Genomic DNA, 21796 nt, shown 5'->3' on the forward strand with positions numbered 1-21796 from the left:
ACGTCTAAAAACGTGTTTTTGCAATCCCTAGGGGGAAAGTGCTATGGCGTGCTATGATCCATGGGGTCACGAAGAGTCGGACACAACTAAACGACTGAACAACAACAGGGGGAAAGTGCACTTTGAGGCCTCCAAAATCTTTTGACCCGTTGTGTCAGCCACAGGGCCCTATGGAAGCAGCTTGTTCATTTTACTTGCTCAGTGGCCCCCTGCAAAGAGCTGCTTTCTCGCTTCCTGTAAAACTAGTGGAACCAGTTTCATCGGATGAATGGTGGAAGGTATAGGGAAGCTTCTTCGATATTGCAGAAGAAAAGTGGGGCAGTTTTACAAGCGTCATCACCTTCCCATTGTGACCACGGGAGAAGGTCAACAACAAAAACATCTTAATACAAATGAAAATATATTCAGTATTGGTGACATTTTTCCCAACCAGCACAGTGGTTTGCAAACTGTGTTCTGGGCATGCCTAGGTCCCCGGGTAGCTTCATGGGATTCCTTAATGAAAACTACTGCCCTAGCACAGGAAAATAGTATTGCTGTTAATCAACTAGTGAATTTGGTGATGCAGCAGGGGCCATACTGGGGGTCACAGCAGCCATATGCTGCCCACATGCCACGTGTGGCCCACTCCTGAACAAATCCCATGATCCTGTGCCTTTACGAGCATTTCTACACCAGTGTAAAATCCTGCATTTAAAACGGGGCTTTCTGCTTCTGTTTTAAATGCAGGATCACGATGGACTCCCTTTACATGCGGTTCCTCCCCTCTTGCCCCTTTATCTGAGTCTTCCATATGTTTCACTGGTCTAGCTCCTCGTGTTGCGGGTTTTCCTCTTTTCATGAGGGAACTCAAGTGGAACTCATGAAATAATTTGACAGCTCATTATCTCCTATGTTTTAAAAAAATGGAGTAATGGTCATTTAGTGTGGGAGACACTCTGGAGGTTGACAACGTCATCTAAAGGACCCACAGACTTCTGTGAGTAACCAGTCTCATTAGCAGGATAAAAGCTCCGTGTGAAGAAGCCCTACATCTTCTCAATAAGGAACCAATGCCATCTTTCCTCCCCTACTGCAAGGGCTGTGCATATTATGAAAAACAGGTATTAATTACAGGGGAGGAAAAGCTGGGTTTTCCCAGTCTTGGAAGATGTGACAGGAGTATGAGACCAGTTTGGAGATGCTAAATGTTACGTTACATTCTCCCACAGTTTGTGCATCCTGGAAGCAGCTCAGCTGGATGTAGTCCTACATGCTGCCCTTTGACTCACACAATTTGATTAAGCTCCTATTCGGGGCTCTATGAACTCCATGCCCGAAATTACAGAGGAATCCTGTAAGTGATTATTTAGCCTTCAGGCTACTGTCAGCAGCCAGCCAGCAACCATGGATGCTCAAATCTTCCTCAATTTGGGGAAAAGAATGCCATGCTGATCCTAGTCTATGCCAGCATTACATGAAAGACAGCAAAGAAGCCCACTGTTCCCTCTATTCCAACCTGCTACTGCAGCTGAGCCTTTAACAGGGGCTTGATGTGAAACCATTAGCAGTGGTAACATTCATCTCCATGCTTTGAAAGCTTTAGTGCTAATTCCTGCACACTGAGCTGTATTAAAGGCACAGCTGCAGAGGCAGATGGAAAAGTTGCCAGTCCTAGATGAGATACAGACCTAGAAGCACTAATTGCCTAGAATCAAAAAGAGATAGGACCCCCAGCTACATCGTGGTCCTTTCTTCCTTGGATGCAATGCACCCATTTCTGGTGGTCCACTTTCTAGATGACTTGGAGTTGTTATTCCCAGCTTGACTCTTTCGCACTATTGACCTTCAAAAGAGTTGCGTGACCACTCCCTTTGTGACAGATGTTACTGCACCTTGTGGAGCACAAAGGCTACTGCTATGTCTACAGGTGCTTCCAGATGAGGCTTTCATTGTGAAACTGTACTGCCTCGTTCATGGAATTTTATGGGGAGGGTCCAGCTGATGTTGTCTTCCATTTGTTACCCTCCTGTGTTTGCTTCCATCTTTTTGTTCTTACCAGGAAAAAATCCATTCAGGAAGAAAAGGTGGGATAGCTGTGCAGTGCCTTTTGAGAGGTAACAGGTGATGAGAAAGACTTCTACTGGGGACCCTGGAGAACTGGGCTAGACTGATAATAGCCTGACCTGGTAAAAGGCAGCTTCCTATGTCACTAATAAATAACCCCATGAGAAACTGTTGGATTCTTCGCTTTTCCCTTCTCATGTGCCTAGGTTTTCTGCTGATTTTACTATGTTCCCAATGGCTTCTTTTATACTGTTCCTTCTCACAAGCCTGTAAGGCCTGGGCTAACTACAGTAAGGTGAGGCATAAAAGGTTTCACAGCTTTTCAGAGATACAGATTGTGATAGCTGTCTCTGACTTGGAAGAAGCCATGGTATTTTTTTCCTAGTTTTAAAAAAATACAAGATCAGACAGCAAAGATGGGGAAGATCAATTTGTTCTTCCAAATTTGCTATCACACAAGGCCTCATCTCCTAGGTCAGGGGTAAGCTGAATGTTGAGCTGTCCTACACAAATGATGCAAAGGAAAAGCTGGGAATCAATGGTGGGCATATGTATATATCCTTGCCAAATTCAGGAAGGCAGCTATATAAATACAATTCCATTGGAATCTCACCCCAGCTACACATTGGAGGAAAAGCAACATAAGTATGTACAAAATAAATGAATGTGAATTCTTCTTCTATAAACTACTGAGATTAGCAGCAATTAAGTCCTAGCGACCAGTTAGGCTGGTGGTCCTGCTTGGTGGCCGGGCTACATTTCCCCATATGTACAGCAACTGCTAGGAGATGGGAATAGAGGCCACTGTGATTCGATATGGGGAGGGAGGAAATGGTCTCAAGGACGGAGGGATCTGATCACAGATCTATTTACACGGCCCCAGGAGGCAGACAATTTCAGGACACAGGTGCCTTGGACACAGAAACGTCATGACCACAGCATCTTAAATACTTTGTGACGATCCCTTGCCATTTCCCAATGGAACAAGGAGACAGAAAGGGGGGGTTGGTGCCACTGACAACTGGGCTGTCTCCCATCCCAAACTCAAGGTCCAACTGTCCAAAGGTGGGACAGCATCCTGCTACCCTAAATGCTAATACCGCCCTAGCCTTCTCCGCTTCACCTACCCAAGTGTAACTCAAGCATGCACAACAGATTCTTGGAAGCCAGCCAGGGCCAGCATCAAGGGTAGGGATGGGCGGGCAGCTGCCATACCCCAGCAGGCACTGCTTTTTCACCTACCTCTTGCTCTGGCCCGGACAACGGTGGTGGTGAGGAGGAGCAGCAGATGCCACCACCTACTCGCTCACCAGCTCTCTGCCTGTCCAGCAAGCAAATGATGGCAATGATGAGAGAGAGCAGGAGGACCAAGAGCAGCTGGCGACCATGGTGGTGAGAAGGCAGACATTCGGAGGGGGGGTCCATTGACGGGGTCTTGCCTGGGGCTCTCAGAAAGCCAGCACCAGCCCGCATCCCATCCCAACAGGCTGTTCTGAAGGGCTGACACCCCCAAACAGTCTCTCACTACCACCAGCCATCCCACTCCACAGCTTGGGGCTTCCGAAGCAGTGGCCATGAGGCCACAGCAGGGGGAAGATTGCTGCACAGAGATGGGAGCCGGCAAGGCCCGGGGGGCCATTGCACTGAGCATGGCATTGTCTTGAGAGAAGAATGTTGATCAGGAGGCTCAAAAGGCTCACAGCCGAGCAGAGGGAGCAGAACGCGCTGGAGAGAGGAAAGCCACCAGGGAAAAAGCTAGGGCTGAGAAGGATGAAAGCCGTGCGGGCAGGGTGGCCATTAAGACTTTTAAAAACAAGTAATATTCCTTGTTTCGTACCACCCTTCCTGTCTAAAAGCATTCACTTCCCATGTGTATATAATTAAAGTCCCATTTGTAATAATATATAATTCTTTAGGAGAGCCTGCCCCAAGTCTTCCAGTCAGTGGTGAACCTCAGGCCAGAACACTGCACCCTAAGCTCATTAGCCACATTCTCCCCCCGCCCCCCAAATTTCCTTCAGCTCGTGCCACTGACTTTCCAGCCCTCTCAGCTTGAGCCAGCCATACTGGACACATACGGGCTGGACATAGGTATCGTGGCAGCACCACCCCTGCCCCCAGCCCTTTCCCAACTTGTATGTTCGTTCTGTGCCACTGGTCTGGCCCATCCCAGATGACGAGATAAAATCGAAGGCTCAAAGAGTGCAGGATTAGCCTCTGGCGTGGCCTGCAGCGCCCCTTGGCTCCGTGGTGGATGTGAGGACTGGGTAACGGAACAGCGGCCCTTGGCTCAGGATGGAGCCAGGGACTAAATTACGGTACAGTACTAGCAGAGGTAGTGGGGCAGGAAATGTATCAAAGCCAGCTTAGTCTCCCAAGGCGCTGATCCACGTTCACAAAGCTCCGGGCCTTGCCTAGTGGCTGCCTCCACTCTTCCCGCCACCAGAGGCCCAGTCAATGATGATGAAGCTGAGGCTCATGATCATGAAGAGAACGCCGAGGCATGCGAAGAGGGCTGCCTGCAAGGAGAAGAGGCACAAGGGAAAACCATCGTCACTCACAGAAGTGTGTGCTCAGCCCTACTCTGCCCCAGGAGCAAGGGTGGCCAACTAGCAGCCCTCAGATGAGACCTCAAAGCAATTTTGACTGGTCCCTGACAATCCTACCAATTGTGGGTGCAATCAAAACATGCAGGCATGCCACCCATAAAAGAAAATGGTCCTCAAAGCTAAATGAGGCAGATATATCCCATACTTCAGTGGCACAGGACCTGAAGCCTGGAGGTCAGATCCAGCCCTCCAGGAGTCCCAGTACTGCTGTCGGGGGTTCTCTAGAAGGCCAAGTTCCTTTCCCCGCAACCATCAACTGCTGCGTGGTTCCTGGCTCTTGTGCAGTTTTCCCCCATTTTGAAAGGCTGAAATGTCTCTCCCAAGGCCGTAACGTGCAGTGAGTGGTGAACAAGGTTGTGGTATTTTGCTCTAAATAAGGAAAGACCAACGCCTGAACGTGCAGGGCCCACTCTGCCCTACAGAATGTGGTCCTAGGGCCATATTTTATTCAGATAGAATATGCTGGCATTTTACATTGTTTGGCCTCGCCCCTTTTGTCTCTGGCTCCACCCATCACTGAACTGCGGCCCTCAAAAGCATCTCTGAAATAGAATTCAGCCCTGCCAGACCTCAAGGTTTCATCTCTTACTCGGGACTCATGCAGCAAAATGCATTGCTGGCCCTAGGAGCACTGTCTGTGGGGCACAGCAGGCCCTGCACATTCAGAAGTCGGTCTTTCTTTCTTTAGGGCGAAGCATCTCTTGTTCATCGTGCTGATCACCACTGTGACTGTAAGAACTTTGTTTTCCGGACAGCAACTATGGCTCTGCCCACAGTGAGAAAACCTCCTGGCCACATAAACTGAGCACCCATCAGTACAAATGATGTAACAACCCCCTTCACTGATCATGGGACTGGGTCCACAGCCCCACAGCCAGAATGGTCTTTCTCCTGCCAGAGGTGAGAGGGAACCTGCGGAGGTATATGCAAGGCTGCAGCTTTGCTGTGCTCCTCCTGACGTTAACATCGACAGGCCAGGATGGCATCTATGGACAACTGGCAATTCCCCAAATGGGGAGCACCCCCACGACTCTCAACTTTAGGAGGGTCTTGTTTAATGCAACAACATTTGTTACATTAAATACGCAGCGTGCAGCTCCTTTTGTATTTCTACTTTACTCAAAAGTAATTGCGGTGGGGCCCTGATCTGGATCAGGACTGCAATGCACAGGGAAGGGAGATTTAATCCTTCCATTCCCAGCTGAGAACCCCCAAAACTGGGGCCTCCTGGGGGCACTTACCAACAGCAGTGGTTTTCTATTGATCGCTGCTGTGCCATGGGGGGAGGGCAATTTTGGAAGAGGTTGTGGCTGGGGACAGAAGGATTGAACCTCCCCTCCTCGCCCACTGCGATCCTGATCAGCCCCCCCACACACACACACTTTTCAGTGGAACAAAAATAAAAAGGGAGCTGCATGCTACATATTTAATATAATGTGTCGTTGGACTCTAGCAGTGAAGTTCAAGAGTAGCTGTAGTTTCCACTGGCGCCGCCTAGAACAGGGATGTTGAACTTCTCCCAGCCCGAGGGCCGAATTCCATTTCAGAGCTGCTCTCAGGGCCCACATTCCAGTGGGGGTAGGGCAAAAGGGGTAGGACCAAAAACACCAGCATATTTTCACTTAAAGCTCTGACTGCCAGTAACTCAGCCTCAGGAGAGGCATTTCAACCTTTTAGAATTGGCATAAAAGGCATTTTGACCTTTTAGAATTTTAAAAACGTACACAAAAGCTGGGAAACTACCCAATGATTGGCAGCCAGGAGAAAGGGCTGGGGCTGGGGAAGGGGGCGTGGCCTTCTGGAGGACCCTGGGAGGGCCGGATTTGGTTTGCGGGCCTGAGGTTCAACAGCCCTGACCTAGGATAGGGCAGTTCCTCAGGGAATTCCTGCCAGGGTATCAGTCTTATGTGGATTGTCTAAAGGAGGGGGACCTTTCAACAGGAGGTGCTGCTGGTTCCGCATTCACATCTCACGGATCCTAAATGATAGCATGTTTCATCCCTTTGGACTCCCCCAAATGGCCTGGAGGTGGTGGTGGGTCCCCTGCGGCCAGGCTGGATTCATAAATACTACCTACCAGGATCTTGGGAGGGGATTTCATCGGCTCCTTGTCCTTGGGCATGATCCGGATGTAGAATATTGCTGGGAAGATGAATATCAGGCAGGGGGCAGAAGTGGCACCTGGGAGAGACCAGCAGAGAATGCCTTGGGGGGGGCTGAAAGAAACTCCAGAGCGGAAGAACACCCACCCAGCCACCCCTTGGCTCTTCTTCACTCACTTTTCCTGGGCCAAAGTAGAGTAAGCTGCACTGAAAGGACCCCTGGCCTTGCCCCACAGCCCCGGCAGAGGCCAGGCAAGCTGTTGATTCCCCTGCCTCCAGTCCGCAGGAATGGTGTTTGAGTTTCAGTTAAGTAGAGAGATAAACAGTGGCTGGTGGTCTGGGAGCAACAAAGGAAGCCCTTTGAAACTGCACAGCAAGCAAACAGGTTGAAGAGGGTGGCCTTGATCCTTGGGAAGCGGGGCCTTCTAGAAGGGAGCCAGGGAGTCCCACCGATATACTCAAGAAGCGGAAAGAAATTATTCTCCCCAAGGCAGCTTCCATAATCAGCCTGATTAGGAGGTTATTTATTCACAAACACGCTTTGAAGACTGAATTGCTCATCGTCGAGTGTTAGAGCTGCCACCAAGGGGCATTTTTTGAGGGATTGCCTCTGAAATCTAATCACTGTAGTGGTTAGACTGCTGGACCAGGACTCAGGAGATCCATGTTCTAGTCCCCCTTTGGCCATGAAGCTCCCTGGGTGACTTTGGGCCAATCACTGACTCTCAGCCTCACATGGTTGTTGTGAGGATAAAATGGAGAGGGGTGAACCATGTAAGCTGCCTGGAGCTCCTTGCAAAAGAAAAAAAGGCAGGATAGAAATGTAATAATAATTAAATAAATAACTCCTTTCCTACACTGAGTACTACTTATAGAGAAATATCCACACAAAACATTATGTCGAAATGGAGGTAAAAATGTGACATTAGAATTGGGCCCCTGTGGCACTTGACTGTGTTTTTCCACATTGAGGATTTCGTGCCTTCCAGAAGTACATTGGAGGACAGGTTGGGGACAGGGAACTGGGATGAATGAGCTCTCCACTCTCTTCAGGTCCATGCAGTGGGATGTATGGATCAACAGAGCAATCTTGTCGAGTCTAATCACTTCTGTGCTCCTCTCCGCGGCCCAAACTGTACAATGGTAATATTGTGACCTGACAGTATTTAGTGTGCCTGGGGATTCCATGCAGCACTTGCTTTAGAAAACAAATGGTTTCACTTTTTGACTTTCACTGATAACTTTAAAGAAATAAAAACTACCAAAACACAAGAAGGGAAAGGACGAAATTGATTCTGTTCAGGACACAGACGGATAGGACATACCCTCTCCAGGCATGGGCAGAAAGTAGATCTCCAGAGGTAGATCTCCAGATTTTTGGGACCTCAACTCCCAAAAGACCCTACCAGCATGTCCAATGGTCAGGAATGCTGGGAGTTGAAGTCCAAAACATCTGGAGATCTACTTTCTGCCCATCCCTATCGAACAGTTGTGCTTGATTCCAAAACAGTAACCCCACACCCTTGCACCCCACAAATGCCAGACTAAGCCAATACAAACTTGTATTGGAAATATTTAGAAAGAATCCACTTGTACATGAAATCTGGGGAATTATAGAGTGGAGTATCCACGACTTCTTCAAAGCCAGCTGGGTCAGTGAGCAGGGAGGTTGCAGGTAAAGTAGCCTGTGAAAGATGGCAAGCAAAGGGTGCCAAGGCCAGAAAAAAAGCAGAGAGTTTCCGAATGCAAGACTCACCAATCAAGCCAAAGATGCCCAGGATGGAGGGGGCAAAAATGACAAGCAAGTTAATAGATGTAAGCAGTACAGCAGCAATGACAATATGCCGAATCCAGCTGAATTCCTTGTCTTGAAAGAGCATCTGCTGAATTGCACGGCGCACCTGGCAGGTAGAAGGAGTTAGAGTCCCCTGTTAGAGTCCCCTCTTTAGATACAATTGGTAGTTTTTAACCACATGTACTTTTGGCCTGTTTTGACACCAGCTCCCCCATCATCACAGACCTGTATATGTCCCCTCGATCTACTGAGGGATAGTCATAGTTGTCTAGCCTAGTGTTCTGATTTTGGACTCCAATGCCCATCTCTGATTTGCTTTTTGGCGGGCTTTATCTGTATCTTCTGTCTGTATCTCAGCCAATTCTCCACTTCCCAACCAACCACAGATGGACAGTCAAAGTCCTTGATTTAAAATGGAAGCCAGATAAGCATTTTATCCCAGCATTGTGGTTGCTGCTGGGAACTTGGCTGCTACACAGATCCCATCCTCTATGGTTAACCCATTGAGTGAAGCAGCACCCAGGTGAATCTTGTGCCGTGAATTTAGCCCACATAGCCACCACTTTAGACGAACAGCTAAACATGCAGAATGGTGCCCAAGTTCTCTAGATCCCTAGCAGAAAACAGGACACTGGGATAACATATAAACTGACAGTCCCACCACAGCAATCATGGGAGACTAAGGGCGTAATCCTATGCATGTTTAGATGTGGGGCTGGGGAATGCTGGGACTTGTAGGACTTTTTTCTGTGTAAACATGCATAGGATTGTGCCCTAGTCCTCTATTTCTCCTCCTTAATTTTCTACAGATGTCTACTGTTCTCTCCTGCCTGTGCTCACAGCCGAGGTGGTATAGTTTTGGAGTAACTGTAGAAACCTGTCACCAGTGGTGTATACAGACTGAGCTGTACTGACATTTGTTCTGTGATTCAGTCACTGATTAGGGACAAGGATGGTATGCAGTCTAGGGACTGGACTTTGGATTCCAGGCTGGTTTTGGGAGGTAGCGTAGAAGACCTCCTTCGTTACTCCTCCTTCCATGCTGAGAAAGGGACTCACCGGGAAGAGAACAATGGGCACTGTCAGCGTCACCGCGGTCAGCACGGCCACCCGCACACACAGGATCAGCACATCAAACGGGTCCACTCTGTTGTAGGTGTGTAGCAGTTCTGATTCTACCTGGCCTGCAAGGGACAGCCGAGAACACCATGTCATCACTGATCAGCCTCCCACTTGGCAAGGAGTTCGTTCCGACCCTGGAACTGCTCCTTAGAAGGGAAGGCTGTGTAGGCATTAGCTATTTCTGCACCAAACTGCAGCTACAAATCCTCCACACCCTAGCACGGGGGCAAATCCCATCAGACACAGTGGCATTCACTCCCCAGGAGACATGCACAGGATTGTGCTGCACAGCATTAAAAGAACACGATCAAGCGGGGAAGGGGGATGTTATTGCAATGCAGTGTGTTTGCGGCAGAAAGACTCAAAGGACTTTTGATGAAGTCCTCTAGTGAAATGCACAGGACGGGGCCACCCAAAAGCTGAATGGGGACATAAGGGTGACTATGGGGAAAGCACTGTAAAATGTGGAAGGATCTCTGGCACTTGTCATTCTGAGCTGATAAGCAATTTGGCCATCAGAAGAACAGGTAGGGCTGCCTATAACTCCAAACAATGAAATGTTAGGCTCCAAGGAGGTACGCATACAGCCTCAGTAAAGTCATCCTCATCCCCCCAGCGCTCACCTTTCCCCAGGTATCGCGGAAGGGACTTACCATGGAAAGTGAGGTAGCCGAAAAGGGCAGCCAGGAAGTACATAATGTACATGACAGTGATGGAGATGTTGGAGATACACTGCATCTTCTTCTTGGATGGGCTAAAAGACATCCAGAAACACAGTGCTGAGGAGAGGAATTCCTGACCATTTAAAAGCACAAGTCCTTGCTGCCAAAATCCAACTGCTTCTCTACACACCTTCTCAATGACAAAGAAGCACCCAGGTCCACGAAAAGAGCCAAGACCTGAAAGCGTCTCCGTTCGCCACATTATACAAGGCCACAGCAATTCTGATGACATGGGCGTCATCTGTCTACCAGGTTGCCAGACACATTCTTCTGCAGCTATCCGTTCCCTTGAGCACTGGGAACTGATGTGCAGCAACACAAAGAAATGGGGTCTTATAAAGGACAGATGTGCTCCTTTACTAAACAGAGCCAACCACCCAGGCCATCTGTTGGTCTGCTTAGGGGCTTGGAGCTGCATGTTTGGCCTGTGGTGCAGGGGGAAGCCATTCAGAATGTTTCCTGATGTACGACGTATGCAGCGTGTGTGTTTGCCTTAAAACTAGATCCTGTAACATCTCAGTTGCATTCTCCCAGGAGCTTCAGCTCCCTCCCTCCCTCCCTCCCCCCGCCCACCCCACCCTACCCCACCCCCTCCACTTCCTCTCCACTTCAGTATAGGGATGGATCATTAACATGCTCAAATACTTACTCTCTGAGTTCAGTGTAAATAGGCAGGACCTCTGGGTGACACACAAAGGCAAATGCCATGATAGGGATGGTATAGGCTGTCTGCAAAGGGCGGCGAGACAGAGAGAGAGACAGAGACGGAGACAGAGAGAGACAGAGAGGATGTCAGCACTGTTGGGCAAGTTCCTACCCCAAGATCAATGCTCTCGTAGCCCCTCAAATAGCTACAGTAAACACTGGGACGGAGAGATTGCAAGAAAAAGCAATATGTACTCATGAAGATTAGCAGCTTTCATGACTGGAAGAGGCGAGGACACGTGTCATTGACAGAGTGGGTTCCCTGGATCAATGAGGGTTGGGTCTTAGTGTGCTCTTATAGCCACTCTTCCACCTGCCTCTTCAGGAAGTGATGGTGGCCAACTCTAAGCCTTCGCTTCTTCATAACCCCCTTGAGAAGAGATCTCTTCTTGTTCTTCCAGCTCTGCACAAGTTCATCTGCTATCAGCCCTCTCTGTTTCTAACCCTCACTGCCACTTTTGTCCTTTGGCTACATTGCTCCTTATACTTCAGACTGCTTCCTTGCCTCTCTGGGCTTTTCTACAAGAGGCTTTTATCCCACCACTTTACTGAAGCTTCTGCTTCCAGATTCTTTGTGGGATTAAGTACAGCTCCTGTACACATATTTTTTCAGGGGGGGTTCTTTGCCTTTTTATATGTTCCATTACACATCCACTAAGTGGTGCTGTGGTATAGCAGAATTGCACAAATACTCCAGGGTTTCATGCTGCCATTCACAGAAATACCAGACTTGCCTTGTTAGAAACCTCCCCCCCCCCCCCGCCTGCTATAATGGTTGCAAAGCATGGGAGAGGCCCTGGAGGATGCACCCGCAAACTACTGCGAGTGAGGAATCTCGAGTGCACAATAAATGCCTCATTGTAGAGTGGGTCTATCTGTCAGGTTGCCAGGTTGCCTGCCTCTCCTTCTTTCGAATTCCCTCACTTTTTCAGGCCCCATCTATACCGGGGTTTTACTCTGGGGCAGGTGCGAGTTGAGGTCTCTCATGACAGATGAGGCAGTCGGAACTTTGCAGCCATCCGTGGTTTTCGCCCAGAAAATGCGGAGCTCCAAGGAGTCATTTTACTGAGATTTGGGGGGTTTGCTGTGGGTTCCCCTGTTGTTGCAGGCCGTCTGTTCCTTCCCCGAACCGATGTAGCATTTTCCAATGGGCGTATTGTAGGTGTGCGTAGTGCCTGCATCAGTCTGTGATGCCCCTTTACTCCCTGCATCCCTTTGTAGCTGCGCAGTTACAGAGGCACAGAGGGGCATTTTCACACTTTTGCACAGTGTGCAAAACTTCTGCAGCTTTGTATCTTCGCAATGGTTGTGGACTCAGTACCCAAGGGCCAGGGGCGGGGGGTCTTGGGGGAGGACCATTTTGGAGTGATGGCTAGGCACGTAGTGCTCACGCTTGTGAGTGTGAACCATCGTGAGAATCTCAGGCTGGTGAACTGACAAATTGATGGTGCGGAAATGAAGGAGCACAAAACAACCACTTTTTACCTAAAAAGGGATGGAAAGACACAGCAGAGCCCCTCAAATACAAAACAGCTACTGAAGTGTCGCACCCCCACGCTCATGGGAATGCACATCTGTGCATTTCAGTATAATGGCAAAAAAAAGGGCACGGCGAGCCTGTTAGGGAAGCGCGCAGTACATCGCGAGTGTATCGCAGGGCAGGCCAACTCGAAGCCGCATTGTTGCGCAGTTGCAAAGGGGTGGACGGTCAAAGCGGTGCCATATAGATGCGGCCTCAGTCTTCCTTGAACCTAGGGATGGGTGGATTCCCTACCTGCCCCTCCTCCGGGGAATCCACCCTTGGAGGGTGGCGATCTGTCCCTCCCCCTCAAATCCTCGCTGGCCAGCTCTGCTCCGCAACAATTCCACAGAGCCACCGGCCGGCTTCAGAGCACCAGTGATATGGCCGCCATTGCCATATCGCTGGCTGAGGCTGACTAACTTAGGATGCAAATGGCATCCACTATGTCATTTGCAGCCGTAAAGCTCTTAGATTAAGCTAAATGCAGCCGTAAACGGCTGCATTTAGCTTAAACGAAGGGCTTTACAGACGCAAATGGCATCTGCTATGCCATTTCATAGAATCATAGAATAATAGGGTTGGAAGGGGCCTACAAGGCCATCGAGTCCAACCCCCTGCTCAATGCAGGAATCCAAGTCAGAGCATCCCTGACAGATGGCTGTCCAGCCTCGTCTTGAATGCCACCAGTGTGGGAGAGCCCACCACCTCCCTAGGGAATTGTCTCCATTGTCGTATTGCTCTAACAGCCAGGAAGTTTTTCCTGATGTTCAGCCAGAATCTGGCTTCCTGTAACTTGAGCCCATTCTTCCGTGTCCTACACTCTGGGATGATCAAGAAGAGATCCTGGCCTTCTTCTCTGTGACAACCTTTCAAGTACTTGAAGAGCGCTATCATATCTCCCCTCAGTCTTCTCTTCTCAAGGCTAAACATGCCCAGTTCTTTCAGTCTCTCCTCACAGGGCTTTGTTTCCAGTCCCCTGATCATCTTTGTTGCCCTCCTCTGAACCCTCTCCAGTTTGTCTGCATCCTTCTTAAAGTGTTGTGCCCAGAACTGGACACAGTACTCCAGATGAGGCCTAACCAGTGCTGAGTAGAGGGGAACTAGTACTTCCCAGGATTTGGAAGCCGTGCTTCTATTAATGCAGCCCAAAATAGCATTTGCCTTTTTTGCGGCCACATCACATTGTTGGCTCATATTCAGCTTGTGACCGACAACAATTCCAAGATCCTTCTTGCTTGTAGTGTTGTTGAGCCACGTATCCCCCATCTTCTAACTGTGCATTTGGTTTCTTTTTCCTAGGTGCAGAACTTGGCATTTATCCCTATGAAATGTCATTCTGTTGTTTTCTGCCCAGCGCTCCAGTCTATCCTGATCACTTTGAATTTTGTTTCTGTCTTCCAAAGTATTAGCTATCCCGCCCAATTTGGTGTCATCTGCAAATGTGATCAGCATTCCCTGCACCTCCTCCTCCAAGTCATTAATAAAAATGTTGAAGAGCACTGGGCCCAGGACTGAGCCCTGCGGTACCCAACTCGTTACCTCTCCCCATTTGTGTCTGTGGTTTTTCACGCGATAGGCTAGCCTAACCACAGGCGTAGCAGATGCCATTTGCGGCCATAAAGACCTTAGTTTAAGCTAAATGCAGCCATTTACGGCTGCATTTAACTTAATCTAAGAGCTTTACGGCTGCAAATGACGTAGTGGACGCCATTTGCATCCGGAGTCAGTCAGCCTCAGCCAGCGATACGGCAGTGGCGGCTGTATTGCTGGTGCTCTGGAGCTGGCGGTGAGGAGGATCCAGCCGGGGAGGATTCCTCCAAGAAGCGGAGGTAAGTACTCTGTTCCTCCACGGACTCCGGAGGGTCTGTGGAGGAATTCTCCGCCATCCCTACTTGAACCATCACCTCTGCACCTTAACAGCACTGCATGTAATTCATCCTTACTACACCTCTAACAATCCCCTCCGCTTTCATCCATGATTTGTGCCATATGATCATGTCATGTCTACAGACTGTACAGTGCCAGCCCCCAATCTCGGTTCTATAACCACAGAACCATTTAATTATCAATAAAGGGGCAGTAGTAATGGTAAAGATTTGGTTCAACCAGATACAGTTTAGCAGTTTAGGTTTGATACAAATCTGCAACCTATGTTAAGAAATATTTATGTATTTGCTATTCCTGCCGGCTGGATTATGGATCCACCCATCTGACCTGAGAATTGAGTGTGAACAAGCTTGAAGCGCAGAGCTCTTCCTCAGGTGCCTGGACGACGGTGTGGTCATTCTGATAGCTAGTCGTGCTGACTGCTGTGTAATTTGGGTTGACAGTAGCATTGACCTGGTCAGGAAGTGGACAAGGAATCTGGAACTTTTTGTAAATGACCTGAGGTGGGAACAAGAAACCATCAATGCAGTTCTGTAGCCAACTCTGACCAAATGCCTAATATTTATTTATTTATTGCATTTATATCCCGCCTTTTTTCCTCTTGCAAGGAACCCAAGGCAGCTTACATTCTCCTCCTCCTCCTCTCCATTTTATCCTCACAACAACAACCCTGTGAGGTAGGTTGGGCTGAGAGTCTGTGACTGGCCCAAAGTCACCCAGTGAGCTTCCATGGCCAAGTGGGACTAGAACCCAGATCTCCCGGCTCCCAGTCCATCACTCTCACCACTACACCACGCTGGCTCTCTGATAGTACCAAGGCATCAGCCCTAAGATCTCCACTTGCCTGTTTCTGCACAGCCAAGTCATATTTTTTCTTAGATAGGCCTCAGCATGAGACAATAATGTAAGCTACCTATCTATAAGATATTGAAGGAAATAATGGCTAACATTTAAAATGACCCCTGGGGCAAAGCTCACAGGAGCTGGAGAGCATCCAGTTCAGGATGGATCATCCCTAGGGGATGAGGGTGAAAATTAATGCCATCATCCAAATGGAGCTGGAATAGAATGAGGCCATGAGCATATTGTAGAGTAGGACAGGACAGGGAGTCAAGAAGCCAAAGGGGTGTGGGGGAAAATACACATGCCAGACATATTTGGAGAGGGCCACCATGGACAGGTGTTTACTTGCCAATGCTAGAAGCAAGATTGGCCACTGTGGGAAACAGGATGCTGGATTAGACAGGCCTTTTGTCTGATAAGCAGGGCTCTGCTTATGCTCTTACGTTAAGGTCTGTAAGGACAAACACATTACTGGAAGCATTTCTAAGCATTCCATAGTCTTATTTGAGAATTCTGAGAGCCACACCTTCGACTGGAGCACACACACGCACCTCCAGCCAAGATGTGATTGAAACCAAAGGGAAATGCATTTTAACAGCTCAATAGCCAAGCTTTGAGTATTGTGTACTTCTTCTGTTTTATGGTTTTAATTGTTGTGAACCACCCAGAGAGCTTTGGCTATTGCGCAGTATAGAAATGTGATAGATAGATAGATAGATAGATAGATATTTCCTAATTTATCATTTCTAAGCCCATTCCATGATTTTAAAGGCCTGACTCAGTACCTGGTAGTATCAGTGATCTCAGAGACCTACCATTGCTGAGTAAATGGAGCCGTGATGCACAAGTTGTCATAATACAAAGAAGGGCAAATTATCAGCCTAATCCGAGGAGCTGCAGCCCCAGCAACTAAATTAGCACGAAGTCATAGTATTTATTTTTTTAAAATCTATATCCCACTTTTCTTTATAGAACAAACTCAAAGCAGCATACAACTCCCCCCACCATAAAGTACATAAAACACAATCAAACATTCAAATTACAATAAGAACGGTTCAAATAAAAAGAATTCAAATTACTGAAATCACGTCCATACATTAAAATGAAGAGCAGCATAAAACAATTCAGCCAAAATATAGGGAGACAGAACTTTAACCCACACTAAAAGGTAACAGCGTTCCGTGCACCTCGGTGTTCAGTCATGCCGGCCACATGACCACGGAAGCGTCTTCGGACAGCGCTGGCTCTTTGGCTTAGAAATGGAGATGAGCACCACACCCTAGAGTCGGACACGACTGGTTGGGGACACCTTTACCTTTTTTAAAAGCTCAGCGAAGTACAAAGGTCTTAGCACCTTAAAGGTTCAATCCTACACATGTTTAGACAGAAAAAAACCTTACACCTGCCAGCATCCCCCAGCCAACATGGCTGGCTGGGGAATGTTGGGAGTTGTAGGACTTTTTCTGTCTAGACATGCATAGAATTGTGCCCTAAAGCTCTTTAGGGAGGGGATGCCACAACCTGGATGCCACAAAACTAAAGGCCTTGTGTTAGTATGGTGCTTGCAAAAGATGCTGACTTCAGGCATCATGACAGAAAAGAGGGATGGTGGTGGTAGGAATGGAGGAAATGCTCAGGTATGGCATTCTAAAAGTGCTTTGGCCAATACAGGGCTAGATAGCCACGTCAGCACAGCCCCTTCCTGCCTAATGTTTGGCTGCAACCCTTCCTAATGCAGAGTGCAAGTAACAGGATGGACTTGCTCTGGTGATAATCATGCTGCAGCTATATTTGGCAAGGTATCATAGCTATACATTATCTTTATAGGACTGGGGTGTTAGAAAAGGCAAGGTTTTCCTATTTGATTCCCTTAGGGCATCCTTCCCCAAATGAGCACCCTCCAGATGTGTTGGACTACAAATCCCATAATCCCCAGTCACATTGGCTGGGGATGATGGGAGTTGCCAGACAGAATTCCATGTTTGATTGGATGATTGGTTTAAATATAGAACCTCTCCTGTCTTGCAGCTTGGAAGAGTGAAAAGGGTACGCACACAGAGCAGGTACCACCTGTGCCGGCACCCCGTTCCCAGTGGATCACGTGGGCTTGGGAGGGTGCGTTGAAGTTGCAGCCCAACTACTTTCACCTGAGGCCTCAGCAGCTGCTGCCAGCCTTTTCCCATCACCCCACACCCTGCTGGCATCAGCTTCCTTCCCCTAGAAATAGATCAGCATTTCTGACAAGGGAGCGGGAATGCAGTGATGTGTCTCTCTCTGGCTGTTGCTGAAATGGCCGGGGGCAGCTCACTGCTATTCACACAGTGACATCCTCACAGCCCTTGCAAAACCGGAGCCACCCAAGTTTAGCAGCAGCAGCAGCTACAAAACACCACTTCTTGGCCAAGTGGCCGGTGTGAGCACAGCCCAGCAGAGGAGAGGTTTTGTGATCAAATTCTGGGGCTTGGCTGTACCTGGTTTGGTGAAAGCCGAGTTCTAGCAGAGAAAGGTGCGCGTGGGATCCACAACAAATGTTACTGTTTTTTTCTTTTCCAAGGACAAATATCCAGCCCCCTGACCCGTTCCATGGGCCGCAGTCCTCCTGCCTCCACGCTGCACACTGAATTTGGCAGCTTGACAGCAACAGCCAAAAAACCCACATGGTCGCAAACCACTATGGAGCTTTAGAAAGGCCAAATTTGGCTAGAAAATACCGAGAAGTGGATGGAGGGAAGGGCATGTGAAGAGGATGGGGGCAGAAGAGGATGGGGGGCATGTTGCCCACCCCTGTTCTAGAGTAAATATAGGAATCATAGAATCATAGAATAGTAGGCTTGGAAGGGGCCTACAAGGCCATCGAGTCCAACCCCCAAGATTGGGACCCTAGCATGAGGAGTAGAGGGGCTTTAACCCTCCCCCCACACACACACACACACTGCTGTCCTGATCCAGACTGGGGCCTGTTGGATTAGGACTAGGAAGACTTGGATTTGGATTTCCACTTTGCCATGAACCTTATTGAGTGACCTCAACCTCTGAGCTTGTTGTGAAGATGAGAAGTGGCTGGGAAACTAGGTATGCTGCCCTGAACTCCTCGGAGGAAGGACAGAATAAAAATGTAATTAGCTAATAACTAAGCCTGCAGTCTTACACTCACTTAGCTGGGCGTAGGCGCCATTGACTTGAATGGGTCTTTCTTTGAGTAGACAGGACTGTGGTGTAAATAAATCAGTAACCAAGGCTGCAATCTATACCCACTTACCAGGGAGGCAGCCCCATTAAACTGAATGAGATGTACTTCTAGGTAGACATGCATAGGACTGCACTGTAAATAAATAAGTGGGGCCTTCGTAACACATGCAGCTGCTGGCCCTTCAACAACTCACCGAAATAAGGAAGAAGACCATGCAGCTAAGGGAAAAGCCACTGGCATAGCCAAGGTAACCTGGAAAGACAGAAAACAGAAAGTTGCAGGGGGGTTGCAATGTCCCCAGAAAGTGTTTCTCTCTATAGTGTGGGGTGGCCTGATCTTGGTCACAGTCCAGGGACAGATTCCTAGGTTGTAGGTACTGCCAGGGAGTAAAGGTGGATATCTAGGTTCATGAATCACTATCTCTCTCTCTCTGTCTCTGTCTCTCTCTCTCTGGTCTGTATTGCCTATAACAGCTTTCCCCAACCCGATGCCCTCCAAATGTTTTTGACTACAACACCTACCAGCTCAAGCCAGCATGGCCAATGGTCAGGGATTATGGAAGCTGTAGTCCAAAACTTCTGGAGAGCACCAGGTTCGGGAAGGCTGCTCTATAAAGAGCACTAGGCTTTGGGAAGGGTTTTGAGATACACGACCCTGAAAGTGGTGGAGAGTATTCTGCTCTCAGGGAGCCCCTTCGCAAACCCAGGTGATGGCTCTGCACTTCTAAGCAAAGTTTGTCAATCGCCCTTGTCCCCATTGGCCCAAAGGCACGATGGGCTGGAGAGGGACACTTCAGTGCCTGTGGAGCTATGGAGGCTTCTGCATGCTTTTTGGGAGGACTAGGCAGAACTAAGTCCGCCTTCTCTCAGTCTCTCTGTCCATCTGTCTGTCTGTCTGTCTGTCTCTTCTCTCTCTCACACACACAGATAGCAGCATGGAAGCCACTTCTCTTGGTGTGGTCCCAGACCATAAAGGAATGTGTGTGAATACCAAAGCCATGAGGATGGGACTGCCACCCGATTGGTGCCCTCTTTCACCGCACACCCACTGAAGCAGCTTCCAGGCTGTCATTACCTGTCCGTGAATGGCCGGTTAGACAGAGGCCTGAGATGGTGCTTGTCATTTCCATCCCCTGCCCAGGGAGACTTACCAAGTTGCTTCATGAGGGCCAGAGGGAGGATGATGCTGACGGAGACCATGATTACCAGGTAGTTGCCATTCATGTACCAGTCCCTGAAATGACACAGGCCAAGGTTATGTCCCCTCTAGGACTTAGGAGGAGAAGATACTACAACAGCTGAGTTTTGCTTGGAACCCTGTTGTATCTGACACCAAAGCAGGAATGAGACAGCATATACATTTGAACTTGGGTGTAATTTTGCAGCTTTTAAACTTGACAATTGGAATGAACACTGCTCTTCCAAAATTCTTTTTGGCTCTAGTTTAGAAATGGATAAGCAATACTAAACCCCAAAATCAGAGCCAGAACCTGAACACCTGGATTCCCCCAAAGTCAAAAATCTACCCCCAAACCAGAAAATCCACTCAGAACCTAAAACTTCAGCATCAAGTTGAAATTCAGGTTTCAAACTCTTCTGGTTTTCAGATGACCACTTGCACGTTTGAGAATGTGAATGAAGGTTTCCATTTTCGACATCCAAATGTAAAACCTCAGAATTGCATATTACAGATCGGGAAGAAAAATCTTGGTTGAAGAGCATGCTGTATAGCTTTGTTGCTCCTGCTCCTGTCTTCGCTGCACTATCTGTAGGCTGAACAAGCTCTAGATCCAGCCCATCATGAATACTCATCGAGTATTCAGCTAAGCAAGGATACAGAAAAAGGAGTGGGAAATGGCATTATCTTCTAGACTCTAGAACAGTAGCAAAGAACATAATGGAAACATGTGGGCAGCATCCAGTATACTTCAAAAACTAAATGTGCTATGTAGGGTTTCTGGTGGTCAGTATGGGGTGTTAGGATAAGGTGCTGCTAAAAAATACTAAAGGAGAAGGAGCTGTTCCGTGTCCCACGGCCACACAGCTCCTTATCCTGTTCTCGTGGCTATTCTTCTTTGCTCCCTTGCATAACTGCATAAACGCCAGTTCTCACTATCTTCACTCCCTCCCTGACTTCTGCCCTGAGTCCTTCCCTCCAGTTCCAAATTACCTGGAAACCTGAAATTCCAGAAACAGGCTCAATAGCGTGAGGCTAATTGTGTTCCGATAATAGATTAGAAACATTTGATGCCTCTAATCTAATATAGGCACAGAATTTAACTTTCTTAATCTTTGCATGTAATTATGAACATTGTTTTGCTAAGAATTCATCTTCTAATGATGGGCATTATTAGCTCCTTGAGTAGTTTTAGCCTGGGTTGCCTGAAAGAGGTAGTGAGGCTCTAAGCTTAATCCACACTAGTGCAGGGGTGGGCAATTTGTAGCCCTACAGATGTTTTGGCCTACAACTCCCATTTTCCCTCGCCATTGGTTATGCTGGCTGTGGTTGATGGGAGCTGTAGGCCTCAAGCTGCCCACCCATGCTCTAGAGTCATAGAGTGCGATTTGTTCTCTCTGTGGGCTTCCTCACATGGAGCTTTTATCCTGCGATTGAGATTGCTCCTTCATGGAAGTTCACAGGCTCTTTACATGACACCGTGACCCTGCTGTGACCCTCCTGCACTAAATGCCCTTTGTTCCGTTTTTAAATAGATCACCTCAGTTTCCTCCATGAAAAGACTTAAAGTGGCAAGAAGAGGAGTGAGATCCATGAAAGATAACCGAAGACTCAGATAAGGGGAGAAGGCGGGGGGAAGCGCATGTAAAGGCAGTCAGTGGTGATCCTGCATTTAAAACGGAAGCAGAAAGCCCCATTTTAAATGCAGGATTTTAGGCTGGTGTAGAAATGCCTTGTGCCTTTTACAGGAGGCTCTGTTGCAAATACTTCAGCCAGCTCCCAGGCAATACTCTTCCTATGTGGCTCTAGCCTCTGAGGCCTTCCTAGAGAGATCTGGGCAGAGCTACATGTTGCTCACCTCCCTCGGGGGAGACACATATAGCGATCTCCCATTTGGTTTGGCCGCCCCTAGCTAGGCCTCAGCCCTTGAAGCATCAGTCCAAACCTCAGCCAGGGAGAGGCAAGGCAGGGCGTGGTGAGAAAGGACAAGATGCAACAACCTTGCTGAAGATCAGCAGGCTTGGGGTTGGCCAGTGTTTAGATGGGAGACCGCCTGGGGACCCCATGCTTCTTGCTC

General features: G+C 48.4%; 1 protein-coding gene across 1 annotated transcript in view; it reads right to left on the reverse strand.

Moving 5' to 3' along the window:
• Positions 1-2464: 2464 nt before the first annotated feature.
• SLC38A3 (solute carrier family 38 member 3) overlaps positions 2465-21796 on the reverse strand; it is a 42208-nt gene continuing 22876 nt past the window's right edge. Inside the window, exons 7-15 of the mRNA XM_084839599.1 lie at positions 19694-19776; positions 18737-18795; positions 14838-15008; positions 11046-11125; positions 10328-10428; positions 9612-9736; positions 8514-8658; positions 6733-6836; positions 2465-4565 (exon numbers count right to left, since the gene is read on the reverse strand). Coding sequence (XP_084695725.1) covers positions 4461-4565; positions 6733-6836; positions 8514-8658; positions 9612-9736; positions 10328-10428; positions 11046-11125; positions 14838-15008; positions 18737-18795; positions 19694-19776 — 973 coding nt within the window. The 3' untranslated portion in view covers positions 2465-4460. The remainder of the gene's footprint in view (positions 4566-6732; positions 6837-8513; positions 8659-9611; positions 9737-10327; positions 10429-11045; positions 11126-14837; positions 15009-18736; positions 18796-19693; positions 19777-21796) is intronic.

The sequence above is a fragment of the Heloderma suspectum genome, chromosome 2 (genome assembly GCF_057233095.1).
Source record: "Heloderma suspectum isolate Gila_16-S chromosome 2, 16-S_ref, whole genome shotgun sequence".
Lineage (NCBI taxonomy): Eukaryota > Metazoa > Chordata > Lepidosauria > Squamata > Helodermatidae > Heloderma > Heloderma suspectum.